Source organism: Strongylocentrotus purpuratus, unplaced genomic scaffold (assembly GCF_000002235.5).
Source record: "Strongylocentrotus purpuratus isolate Spur 01 unplaced genomic scaffold, Spur_5.0 spur5_scaffold_17, whole genome shotgun sequence".
Lineage (NCBI taxonomy): Eukaryota > Metazoa > Echinodermata > Echinoidea > Camarodonta > Strongylocentrotidae > Strongylocentrotus > Strongylocentrotus purpuratus.
This window is the reverse complement of record NW_022145602.1, coordinates 9,329,542-9,342,889: the sequence shown is the minus strand read 5'-3', so window position 1 is coordinate 9,342,889 and position 13,348 is coordinate 9,329,542. Positions and strand designations below refer to the sequence as shown.

The window sequence follows — 13,348 nt, the reverse complement described above, 5'->3', positions numbered from 1 at the left end:
TCAAATAATAATTTTAGACAACTATGACCAAGTCTTTTGCACGTGGGTAGGGATGATTAGCTCCATTTCATCGTTTGTTTTAGTTTTTGTTTCATTCAACATTTATAAATTGTTTACCAAAACATTTGGCAGATATCATTTATCACCATAGAGATTGAGTGTAGGTTCCTAAGGATTATCTGAGAATCTATTTTTCCTTATTACCGTACCTCAAGACTGTAGGCTTATATTGAATGAGTTTTTCTGTCATTTTCATTCTCTTGCTACAGCACATGTCATGTAGGGAACAGGGTTCCTTGATATACCCAATACTCCTTCAAAAGAAAGAGTCGGTGAGTCGTCAGGTTTCTTGAAAGTGAATCGGTGAAGGAGGCTTGTGAAACCCAAGAATGTTTCCATCCGGGCTAGCTGCTCTCCGATACAGACACGGCGACCTGGGGATTATATGAACAATGATAATGGGAGAGAGAGAGGGGGAGTGAAAGAGAGAGGGATAGAGAGAGAGAGCGGGAAAGAGGAGGAGGAGAGAGAGAAAAAAAAGGGGGGGAGAGAGAGAGAGCGAGAGAGAGGGGGAGGGGGAGGGGATGACGGACAAGGTGAAATAAATTGGATTTATTAATGAATAATTGCACAAATTGAATGTTACCATCATCGTCAGCGTTTTCCGTTTTACGAGGGGAAACATGCAATGATGACACTCCCATCCTCCACTTCTTCTTGCCTCGAGCTTCCTGTTCAATAAACCAACCTTACACCGTGAGGGCGTTTAATAAAAAACTTGTCATCAGTGACAAATGACAGTTTTTATTATAAGCTGCTGTAATCCTTGCTTCTGATTGGTTATCAGCAGATTTGTCACTGATTTTTGTCATTTGTCATTGAAAAAGGGCTTTGTGAAACGGGCCTCATATCTTTCCATGAAATCTTCGAGCTCCCTCTTAATGCCATCAACTTCCAGTTCACATGCTCTTCTCACATGTTCATCATCCCCTCTTCTCAACACAATGACCCATCATCCCAATACACTTCTCTTTACCACTTCCACCACAGTTTCTTCCAGACCCCACAATTCCATGAGCTCTCTTGTGTTCTAAAATCGCACAGTTTCACACCGCACATCTTCCGAATTATGGTTCTTTCTCTTCTCCTCAGTATACCCTCTTCTACTGCCTTCACATTCCTGGGGGTGTTTTACAAAACTTGTCATCAGTGACAAATGACAGTTTTTGTTATAAGCTACTGAAATCCTCGCTTCTGATTGGTTATCAGCAGACATTGTTATTGATTATTGTCAGTTGTCATTGAAAAAAGACTTTGTGAAACGCCCCCAGGTTTCTGAACCATATACAATCGCTGTTCTAACACAAGCATTACAAATCTTGCCTTGTATTCTCATCATAAACCTTCTACTAGTTAGGATCGGGGCCAGCTCATTTAACTCCATCCACCCCAATCTGCATCTTCTTGCCACCGCAATCTCACACCCACCACCACTGTAGCCTTTTGGCCAAGGTCTCGTGACTCTGGCTATTTTCCACCTAAATCAGCGGCTGAGATGAGTCAAGAGACCCAGGGTGAACGCGCGATCGAGTGGCGTTAGCCGCCACTCGCTCTGCAGCCGTTCACTCGGGTTTTCGCGATTAGTCTCTTTTTAGTCGCTCGGCGTCTATCAGACATGCAGCCTTGTCTAAAGGCTACCACTACTGTTGATTGTATCCCAAAGTTAAAAATAAACCCATCAACCCTCTCAACATCTCATATATACTATGTACATCCCTTCTAGCTCCTCCACTACTCAATTAAAGGGAATGGGTCATGGCAAATACTGGTTATCGCCGTCTACGTCTTATTTTGGACAACTGCACGTTATCGAAAGGGACTTGATTAACTGGGTCAGCGTGCGCTAAACCGGGTCAGTGCGCATTAGCGTTGGCGAAACAGACGACTCCTCACGCTTCGGTTTTGCATATATTGCACGCACGCGAATGCTGCGGTCGCATCGTCCGTAGTCGTATTACCCGATTGGCCCCGGGTAGGGCCACGGGAAAGACACATAGTCTAGTCATGACACACTCCCTTTAATAATCTGTCTGCATTTCTTGCCCTAAAAAGTCTTAGCCATTATGTTGGTAATTTTCTTGTTTTTATATCAAAATGAAACATGCCAGTTGGTCATTGGGCTTAATTTTACATCATCAAAAGTTTGATAAAGCAGGTTGTATTGGTCTTTTGTCCGAGAGGATATATTATGTGTTTCGTAATACTTCTCACGAAACGAATAACTGCCAATAGACTTGTCTTACCAGTGCTGAAGAAGATGAGTTCATCTCTCTTGATAAGCTCTCCATCTGCGGTCAGAAACCTCTCAGGTTCGAAGGCCCCAGAGTCTTTCCAAAGCTCCTCGCTATTCAGCACCTCGAAAATGTTGGACACAATGATGGCGCCCTTCGGTATGGTGTAGCCTCGTATGGTGGTATCCGCAGCAGCCACATGGGGCACACCTAGTGGGACTACCACACCCTTCCGTTGGACCTTGGACAAATAAAAATCCGGATTACAACCAAAAAAACTCTGATAAACAAAACAATAAATTAGTTTATGTTTACTTAAGGAATTAAAGATTGAATTAATGGAGGGGGTCATGTGCCAGTTGTCCACCGCGGTGGAAATACTGTCCATATGTACCCCCCCCCCCCCATCCCGTGTCTCTCATCCCTATGTTCACCCAATGACTTAAAGGTACTATGTCCCATTTCCAGGCCCAAACAAATGAAAAGGTTAAATTCCAAAGGCATTTGAAAGACAATACTAATTTAAAACTTCCCTAAAAAAAGGGGCTTGAAGTGAGAAAATAACGACTATTAGTTTGTCGAATCGACTTAGGAGCTATAGAGCCAGTGAGTAATAGTCTGATTTTTGGACCATTGTTACCGAATGGTCGTACGTTTTATGCTGCGCAAAGATTCAATCAGTTTAATTTTGGCCATTACAAGAAGTAAGTTATTGATGTAGACAAATGCTCATGTACCCTTTACAGGTCATTCTATGTATGTTATTACCAAAGATGAAAAAAGCCAGTCAGTCACTCAATCGTGTCCGATAGTGAAGTCTAGCAAGTAAACAGGTTTCCTTGCATAATTTAAATATTAGGACACTGCCAACTTTTGAATTTCACAGATAGGCATACATGACATATTCACAATTCCTTCAAAGTCCTACAGAATTTGATGTTGGCTGCTAAAGGGACATAGTATCTTTAAGGCAAGTATCTGGTATGCCAAGATGTCCTTTCGTCTCCCGAAGCCGAACCCGTACTTATTCCTTGGGGATACAGAGATGGTAGGAAACATCATTATGAGCATTGATTAGATATCCCGTTCTCTTCAAGTTGATTACATGTTGTTGTTGTTGTTGTTGTTATTTATTTATTTATTTATTATTATTATTTTCTTTTTTTTTTGGGGGGGGGGCGGTTGTTGTAATACCTTTCAAGGAATAATTTAAATGGCAGCCGCTTTCTTAAGGAAGAGGGGGATCCGGTTTTGTCAAGTGGGCGGGGATCCCCTCCCCTTCTTTTTCTCCCTCTAATTTGAAACAAAATAACTTAAGATCTACCTCTAAGATAACGGCATTGGTGTAGGGAAGATCTTTGATATCATCCAGCCTTGGGATTCGTTCTCTGCCAACCACGTGATCAAGTTCATCTTGAACACGTGACTGAACCTGTGGGTAGGCCATCATGTAGAGGATGCACCACTTTAGGGTAGTAGTTGTCGTGTCAGACCCAGCGGAGAAGAGGTCGGCGATACAAACGGTTAAATTGAGTTTGGTGAATGAAGAAACTGTGTCCTGAAAGCAAACGATAGAAAGAATACACCAGTTTACGGTTATGGGCGCCATTTTAATTTACTAGTAAACAAACCAAATGACCTCTAGAGGCCAGTGGTTTGTGCGTAAATTAAGATTGCGCCAATGCAAATTATGATGACATCACTGCCTGCGCGCTGCGTTGTGCGCGCACATCATCATTTGCATGGGCGCAATCTTAATTTACACATAAACCACTGACCTCTAGAGGTCATTTGGTGTGTTTACTTGTAAATTAAAATATTGCCCATGTCTGCGCATGCGCACTGTTGTAACCGTAAACTGGTGTATTGCCTTTGATAACGATTGGGTAATAATGCCGCCTGAAGAGAACATACAATTTTCTGGTGAAAATTGCAAAACGTGTCACAAACAGAATTGTAACAGGTGATTTGGATAGCATCTCATAATTCACAAGACATGACATATTTTTCACACTTTGAATTTATTTCTTCTGATTTTGTGCAAGTATCCACAGTGAATAATGCAATAATACATGTTGGATGCAGAAACACTTTAATAGTACGGACTTTGTGGACAAACTTTGGTTGTCCCGTGAATTATACATCCTTCTTTAACTTTTATCATGCCACATGGCTAATCCCCATTGTGCCAAGCCCCAAATCACCCAGTGCCAAGTTTATATTGAGATAATCTGATTAACGCGATGGTTCTACTATAGATAGCGCGTGTAAAACACACATCACACTACAACTAGCATGAACAATAATTGCTACTACGAATGTGTGCACGCACGCACATGGCAGCATAGCAATGGTTTTCTCGCATGTACAAAACACTATAACGATAGCGTGCATGCAGACTTATGGCAGGCTATGAGTTAAAAACATGTTGGTCCTACGTCCCATTACAAAGTTGAGGGCGGGAGTAAGTTTTAGGGTAAAGGTGAATTATAAGGTTAGGTTCAGTGTTAGGATTGGACCAACGAAAAGCAGAACAAATTGAACGTATAGGAACCATAAATCGCATGACCACTGTAACAAAAAATTGTAGAATGTAAACGCATTTATCTAAGTTGTTGGTACGTTTATGCTCAACTTTTTTTGGCCAGAATGAGGCACTTGTTACGCGTTTAGTTCAAAACACGGTTGCATCCTTTCTCATTTTTGTAGAATCACCGAAAAACGGCGATCGGTAACTTACAAAAAGGATCGGCGATTCTGCAAAATCATTTGTAAACGCGTTTAAATGGGGTCAACGTAGCTTGCGCAGTGCAGGTTTGCGAATCAGGCTGCAGAGCCAAAATCGTGCCTGGAGGAGCCAGAGGAGTGAGCATAAACAGTACACCGTATAACTGCGATTACGATGAGCGTTTACGATGAGCGTTTCAAATCTCTCATTCTGTCTACAAAATTGAGCATAAACGCACTCTTTTGCTTTTACTCACCTTGGTTTCATCCAACTTATTGAGGTACTGGTCGATGAAATCCCTCTGGCTATCTGGATCCCGATTCTTTTCATGAGACTCAATCTGAGACTGGATGAAGGCGGTGAAGGTCCGAATGTTGTCTGTGAAGAGCTTCATTTTACCAAACGGAATCTTGGAAATACCAGGAATTGGCAGAAACACAAACGATCCGCCCCCTCCTGCCAATTGTACATTCATGTTCACCAGGTCCAAAATCTATATTAGAGGAAATAAGAATAATGTCTTAGGCTTAGAATGATGTCTGTGACAATGAGGAGAACAAAGCTCTTACTGTCTTATATAAAAAGTTGGAGGAACCTGAAATAACGCCCGGAAGCAAAAATATGCCCAAGTCTAAATCGATTTTTTTTTCTAGAAAGGTTATTGCGTTAGGGAGTGAGGGGAACAGAGGGAAGGAGCAAATGACGAAAGGGAGGGAAAGAGAGAGAGAGAGAGAGATAGAGAGAGAGAGGGAGAGAGATAATATGGGTGACATAGAGTCCGCCTTTAAACCATTTTGACTAAAATTGATTATCTTTAAAGGGAGTGTATCATTGGAAATAGTGGTTAACGCCATCTACGTTTTCTTTTGGATAACTGCACGTAGACGAATGGACTTGATTAAAGTCACATAGAAGTCAGCTCTCATGGGGAATTCGACACCGTTCGGGTGTTTACCCAATAACAGGTGTTGTCAATAACCAGGGTTAGCCTTGAGTTTTATTACCATTAGACCTTATGTAATGCTTTGCTTTTCCTTCGCCCGAGAAATCTCCGAGCATGCTCCGAGAGACTAGGGGGTAATTCTTGACTGGCCACCGGGTTTGCTGTGTGCAGATTTGTACTCCCATTAATGGTATTTCCACCAAGTCTGGTGTCAGCGAATTACGACCTTCTGCACATGGAAACTGACTACCCACTACCTTTAACTGGGTCAGTGCGCGCTAAACTGGGTCAGCGCGCTAGCGTTCACGAAACAGACCGAAGTTCACGCTTCTGTTTCGCGTATGTTGCACGCACGTGAAATGCTGCGGCCGCGTCGTCCGTAGTCGTATTATACCCGATTGGCCCCGAGTAGGGCCACGGGGAAAGACACACAAGGGGCTTTTACATGTACACGACGAGAACGTGGACCGCCACGTGTGACATCCTTTTAAGGTAATGTGACGTCCTTTTAAGGCACTGCCGGGCACGGCCCAGTGCCTTAACACAATGTCACACGCGGCAGTCCACGCTCTCGTCGTGTAAATCTAAAAGTCCATATAGTCTCGTCATGATACACTCCCTTTAATATGAATTCATAAACTGTCATTCAAGTACTGATGTGACAATCCACAGGGATTGTCAGTGAAAGTCAGGATGATACACATTCAGCTTACTTTGTTGAACGCGGCGTCGTCGTATGTGTACTGTGTGCCGAAGACAATAGAGCAAATGACGTTGGAAATGGCTTGCATAAAGTGAGTGCTGGGGTCAAAAGGAGAACCTTTCTTTTCTTTGATGACTGAGCAAAGCTGGGTCATCTCGGCTGCTACGGTATCCTCATAGCTCTTCTTACCAACGCCAAGACTCCGGAATACAGAGTGGGTGAACTTACGCTGCTCCTTCCAGACTTCTCCGATAGAAAGTACAATACCTTTAGAAGATACCAAACATGGAGTTTATCATGATGGCGCTAGGATTGTCATGGTTATATATATATATCATAATTCAATCTGACCACAAAAAAAAAATACAAAAGAAGAGTAGTGGATTAGTGACGGGGCTTTAAAGATACTGTGTCCCTTTTACAGCCAACATCGAATTATGGAGAACTTTGCAGGAATTATGAATATGTCATGTATGTCCTATCTGTGAGATTTAAACGTTAGCAATGTCCTAATATTCAAATTATACAAGGAAACCCGTTGATTTGCTAGACTCCACTGTCAGTCACTATAAAGTGACTAACTGGCTTTTGTTCCTTATTTTATAGGAATAACATACATAAAATGAGCTGTTAAGTGTGCATGAGCATTTGTCTACATCAATAACCCACTTCAAGTAATGGCCAAAATTAAACTGATTGAATCTTTGCGCAGCATAAAGCGTAAGACCATTCAGTACAATGGTCTGAAAATCAGACTATTACTTAATGGCTCTTTAGCTCTTAAGTCGATATGACAACTAATAATCGTTATTTTCCCACTTAAAGACATTTTCAAGCCCCCCCCCCCCTTTTTTTATGGAAGTTCTAATTTAGTATTATCTTTCAAATGCAGTTGGAATTTAACCTTTTCATTTTTTGGCCTGCAAATGGGACATAGTACCTTTAAGCATGGACCTATTACGGATGGACATTCAACGTGATTTTTTTTTTTGATCCAATGATAGTCGCCGCCTTCTGATTATGTGCATCTTAATGTGAACATTCAGCTATTCTAACAATACGACTGCGTAAGCATTTTCGGTCATTGACAAAGGAGCAGTTTCCCTCTCTTGGGTTTTGTTTGGATGGTGTGCTCTGTAAGAGTGTGTCTTATTATGAAAGCATCCCCAATGGGGAGCAGCAAAGTTGAAAAGCAGACGATTTTGGTGATATGAAATGTATTATTACTGATTCACACACTTTCGCACACACCCATGACCTTATAAAACAGTTAGAATGCCATGATCTTTATAAGCACTGTGCTTTGTAACTCTGGAATATTATGAGGAAATAGGGGGAAACGGGATTTTAAATCACAACCCCAAAATCCAAAAATAACCTCTTACTTGTTTTTCAAAATAAAATACATGTACAGTACACGGAACAGTAATTTCCGATTATAAGTCAGAACTGCACATTGATTTTCCATGATTTAGGCGAGTTGTTATCTTCTGCGCATGTAGATTAACATGTGTAAAATCACTATCTTGATTCTGTCCCGGCTTTTTGGTGGTGCCCATCATGAGATCAAAGTGACGAAACATGTACGGAATGTTATTGAGATGACATTGACGGAGACAATCACAATGAATTTGTTAAGAAAACGATGAATGTTCATCCGTAATGGGTCCATGCTTTAAAGGTCCTATGTCCCATTTGCAGGCCCAAAAAATGAAAAAGTTAAATTCCAACTGCATTTGAAAGATAATACTAATTTAGAACTTCCCAAAAAATGTGGGGCTTGAAAATGTTTTCAAATGGGAAAATAACGACTATTAGTTGTCAAATCGACTTTAGGGCTATAGAGCCCAAAAGTAATAGTCTTGATTTTCAGACAATTGTACCGAATGGTCATACGTTTTATGCTGCGCAAAGATTCAATCAGTTCAATCTTGGCCATCACAAGAAGTGGGTTATTGATGTAGACAAATGCTCATGTACCCTTTACAACTCTTGTCATGTATGTTATTACCAAAGAAGAAAAAAGCCAGTCAGTCACTCAATAGTGTCTGACAGTAAAGTCTAGCAAGTAAACGGGTTTCCTTGCATAATTTGAACATGAGGACACTGCTAACGTTTAAATTTTACAGATAGGACATACATGACATATTCATAATTCCTGCAAAGTTGTACAGCATTTGAGGTTGGCTGCAAAAGGAACATAGTACCTTTAAGAGAGGTTCGCAAGATCCCTTGATGATGTTCGTTTATTTATTTTTATATTTTCCTTTCAGGAGACGTTTTCGTTTCTATATTTAAGAAAAGAAGTTAAGCTAATTATGGTGAATACTCGGATGGATCTCGTCATTTCCATTCGAGGTATGGGAGTTCCTTTGATACTCAAAATTATTATACGAAGTGCTATCCTCCATTGCACTGGAATAAGCGAGTTCATGGTTGCAGTCTGAGCATGAGCAGATCAAGGTCATTGCAGAACAAATTGTGAAATACGCGAAGACGAAATACATGGAGACGAAATACTGGATACGTGCTCATGAAAGTTATGTAATCGTTATTCATTCTTGCACATTCAGTGCACTCAATGATACACAGGTGGAAGTATTTTTTCAAAAGGGGAAAACAAAGGCTATAACATAGCACCTACATCGATGTAGGAGTGCCTATGTCAAAGAGTACAAAGTGGGGCCTTTCCACTATATGTTGAAGATCTGTGAATTTTCGGGGTCATTTGGGACATGTGCTAACCGTGAACGGGTCTATTGTATTAAATCCTTACCGCTGTTCTTTAATCCCATTATTTCTTGAAGTATTCGGCTGTTCAGTCGATCTTGGAGATCGGGATGACGAAAGGCTTCGAAGATGACTGGGTAGGAGTTGAGGATGATGATCGGCTTTGGACCAACGTAGAAGGATACCATCTCACCGTACTTCTTGGACCATGATGCGAAGAGAGCAAGAGGATTCGACCCACCCCTGCGATTAACAGGAAATTATTGCAAAATATATTTCGGCAACGGAGTCAAAATTTGAAGAATATGGTAGAAAATACGATATGGACATGAGAAATAGAAGGGGCAGTGAGAGAGAGAGAGAGAGAGAGAGAGAGAGAGAGAGAGAGAGAAAGAGAGAGAGAGAGAGAGATGGTGAGAGGGGAAAGATATTTAAATAGATAGGTAGCTAGAGAGAGAGAGAGAGAGAGGGTGTGTGTGTGTGTGTGTGTGTGTATGTGTGAGAAATGAGGGAGAGAGAGAGAGAGAGGGAGAGAGATGGGAGATGGGAAAGGGTCTAATAGTTGTAGCTGAAGGAGTTGGATTGATTGAAAATGGACTTAAGATAAAGAGAGAGAGGGGGAGATCGAGAGAGAGAGAGAGAGAGAGAGAGAGAGACAGAGAGAGAGAGAGACAGAGAGAGAGAGAGAGACAGAGAGAGGCAGAGATAGAGAGAGAGAGAGAGAGAGAGAGACAGAGATGGAGAGAGAGAGTGAGATAGAGAGGGAGAGAGAGATAGAAGGGAGAAGGAAGGCGGGAGAAGAGAGAGAAGATTGAGATAGAGAGAGAGAGAGAGAAAGAGAGGGGGAGGGAAGATAAATTATATAGGTTTTAGGTACACAAGGGGGTTTATAGCTTGTAAAATACTGTAATGAGAAACACGTACTTGACGAATTGCCACGCTACACCCAGGAAAGGTAGTCCAGTGGGGCCTGGTGGAAGGTTCTTGGGCCTGGTTAGCAGATGTTTGACCAACCAAGCTACGAGAAGACCAAGTACTCCAGCAAGCAACCAATAGCCCGGTTCCGTCCCTGTGAACCCCATGATGGACATTGATGAATCTAAAGAACAGATATTTAATATTATATCATGCATCAACAATTTATTGGTTTTTTGATTGGTTGAGAGCTCGTCACGTGACCAGAAATATTTTAACTATTTTAAGGTTGCTTTAAATCAGTACTTTATGAGAGTACTATTTGGGAGTTGAAAAAAAATCCCTCTCAAAACAGTGTATATTTGTATACTAAATGCATCACTATTAATAAAGGTAAAACGTATAAAATAGGATCTTCATTAATGCTAATCTGAAGCACATGAAGTATTGCCGTAAGTCAACCCTTTATAGTAAGCAAATAATTAACGTTGGTGAAGGTGATGGGACAAACTATCACTTCCGAGGCGATCTGGATGCAGCTATCTTTCCGAAGGGAAGCTGAGAAAAGAACTTGTTGTTGTAGTTAAAGTAGTTCCAAGATAGACGTATTCATCAACAACTTCTACAATATCATCATCAAATAGTTCGCCATAGCTCACTATAGTTCACCATAGTTCGCGCGTGACCAAAGTTCGTGTAACACTCTACACAGTGTAACGAACCTTTCTTCTCCCATCAATGATAGGCGAACTATCTTTCATCACGTGATTTACTTTTGACCAATCGTAGAGCAAGATTCTTAGTATGTGGAATATAATTACCACTTGATGTACACTAATTTGAAATCCAGAACGATTTGTCGGTTATCCATGGAGCTTGAAAAACTGAAGTCAATTTAACGGATGAGATTAGTCTTTATCTATCCTCTTGCGATTATCTAAGCGTCCCTTGTCATGTTGTTCAGAAGAGTATAATGCATTGTTCTCCAAGTTAGTGTCAGACTATACATTTTCTCTCTACATGATGTCTGCACAAACACTTAAATATTTTTTCCCAGAAAGGGGGGGGGGGGGGAGGCTTGAAGGTTCTTGCATTCATTTTCCTACATGTGCCTCGCTTAAAGTAATTTATAATCAATAATCATTTTGTGGTGTGGGGGGGGGGGGGGCTGAGCTCAAGCTCCCGTTCAGAACCGCGTCTGGCGTTCAAGTCATTTACATAAAGGTGTGAAGCAGAATGTGTACGGTAACTGGATTTAAACGATTATGTTCCAGCAACTACTGATCCGCTGACACTTTATAATTCTAGTCGAATCCCAGATTTCAGCAGTGGAGCAAACAAAACTTACCATCGACCTTTGATTTAGAATTAAACCAATCCAAGTGTAAATAACAACGATACAATAAACTCTGTATTTTTGATGTAATATAGCCTGGAGTATAATGTCACATCAAGGAATTTCAATGGCTCTTCTAGAATCTCCTTGGTCAGATTCAGACCGCCATTGTTTGACCAACGTGTCAACAATCAAACTAACATTGGTAGTGGTTGTTATATGTCCTGACTGCTAAGAAAGCATAAATGATTGTAAGTAAGCAACCAGACGGCTGACGGCTTTAGATCCTCTCCGAGGGACCTGGTAATGAAGATTAATGTCTTACCAAAGGGCACTGGCGCAGTCGCCTTGGTTTCGAACCCGGGTCGCCGGATTACGAGACCACTGCTCTACCGACTGAGCTATCGCGCCTCCTCTTGCCAACGCAGATTGTAGAGTTTTAAAAATGTCTCCATTATTTACAAATCGCTTCGCTCATCATGATAATAATAATAATAATAATACATATGATTTGTAAGACGCCAAATCCACTTGACAATCAAATGCTCAAGGCATCATGGGATGACTTCAGAAGCGGTTGTAGAAGATTTTGTTTTACTTCTTCGTTTTGGATTGGGTGGGGGGGGGGGGGGCTAGGGAAGGCTTGGGCGTTATTACATATATTTTATACATGTGCCTCACGATTTATTTTCTTTCTCTTGTGGGGTGGGGGGGGGGGGGGGTAGTCAATTGAGCCCCAGACTGCGGCCCTCTAAAACCGCTATTGGATAACGTATGCGAAATCAAGATTCTCAATGTCTAATCTCAAAATGAAATGATAAATATGAAGCACATAACACCTCTTTCATCCGTTCAACAAAGTTAAACTAACTATGCTAGTCAGTATTCTTGCGATTGGAAAAAAACTGTTTTGCATCTAGACAGTGACGAAACGAGTCGGAATACAGATAAATATGTGAATCTGAATGCCATTCCCTTCCTATTATTATTATGAGCAATAACAAATAAATGCGTACTTACATTCTGTTTTAGATTGATCCTAGGTATATTATTCCAAATAATATCTTACCCTGAAGAAGGCGTATTCGCAAGTGAACGACAAGATGAGAGTCTATATCCACGTGGCAAGCTAGCTGACAATCGAAAGGTAAACATTTATAGGGAACATTGCCCAAACATGTGAGGGTATGTTTCCTTTACGGTAATACATCGATGACTATTTGCCACATGATAAAGTCCAATTTTGCTCAGTATGAAAAAGAAATTGTGTACTTTTTGCTGATGCAGTTGCTGTTCACCCACCCTCTGAAAATTGTTGATATTATTACCATTATTATTATTATATATATATATATATATATTGGGGGGTGCTGGGGGTTGGGGGCTTGAATGGTTTTTCTTCCTGGGGCAAATGCAAATCCTATATTCCTCCTACAATAAGCTAGTGGGGGAAACAATTCAATAATAATAATAGATCGACAATAGCGTAGCCATATGAGGAGGAAGGGGGGGGGGGGGGGGTGGGGGGGGGGGGGGGGGGGGGGGGGGGGGGTGGGGGGGGTGGGGGGGGCGTATGCCTCCGAATCGAATGGCGACAAAAGAGAGAAAGTGAGAATCCCAGAGTGAGAAAGACCTAGATAGATGTAGAGAGAGAGGGGAGAGAGAGATAGGGAGAGAGAGAGAGAGAGGGCGAGAGCGAGAG

At 41.4% G+C, this 13,348-nt stretch overlaps 1 protein-coding gene across 1 annotated transcript; it reads right to left on the bottom strand.

Moving 5' to 3' along the window:
• Positions 1-245: 245 nt before the first annotated feature.
• On the bottom strand, positions 246-12,836 carry LOC579303 (cytochrome P450 2J6). The gene is made up of 8 exons (XM_030988645.1): positions 12,667-12,836; positions 10,320-10,494; positions 9,442-9,638; positions 6,676-6,932; positions 5,276-5,512; positions 3,616-3,849; positions 2,304-2,532; positions 246-434 (listed from the first exon to the last, which is right to left on the bottom strand). The coding sequence occupies exons 2-8, from the start codon at positions 10,484-10,486 to the stop codon at positions 253-255; spliced, it is 1,503 nt and encodes a 500-aa protein (XP_030844505.1). The 5' UTR covers positions 10,487-10,494; positions 12,667-12,836; the 3' UTR covers positions 246-252.
• Positions 12,837-13,348: the final 512 nt, after the last annotated feature.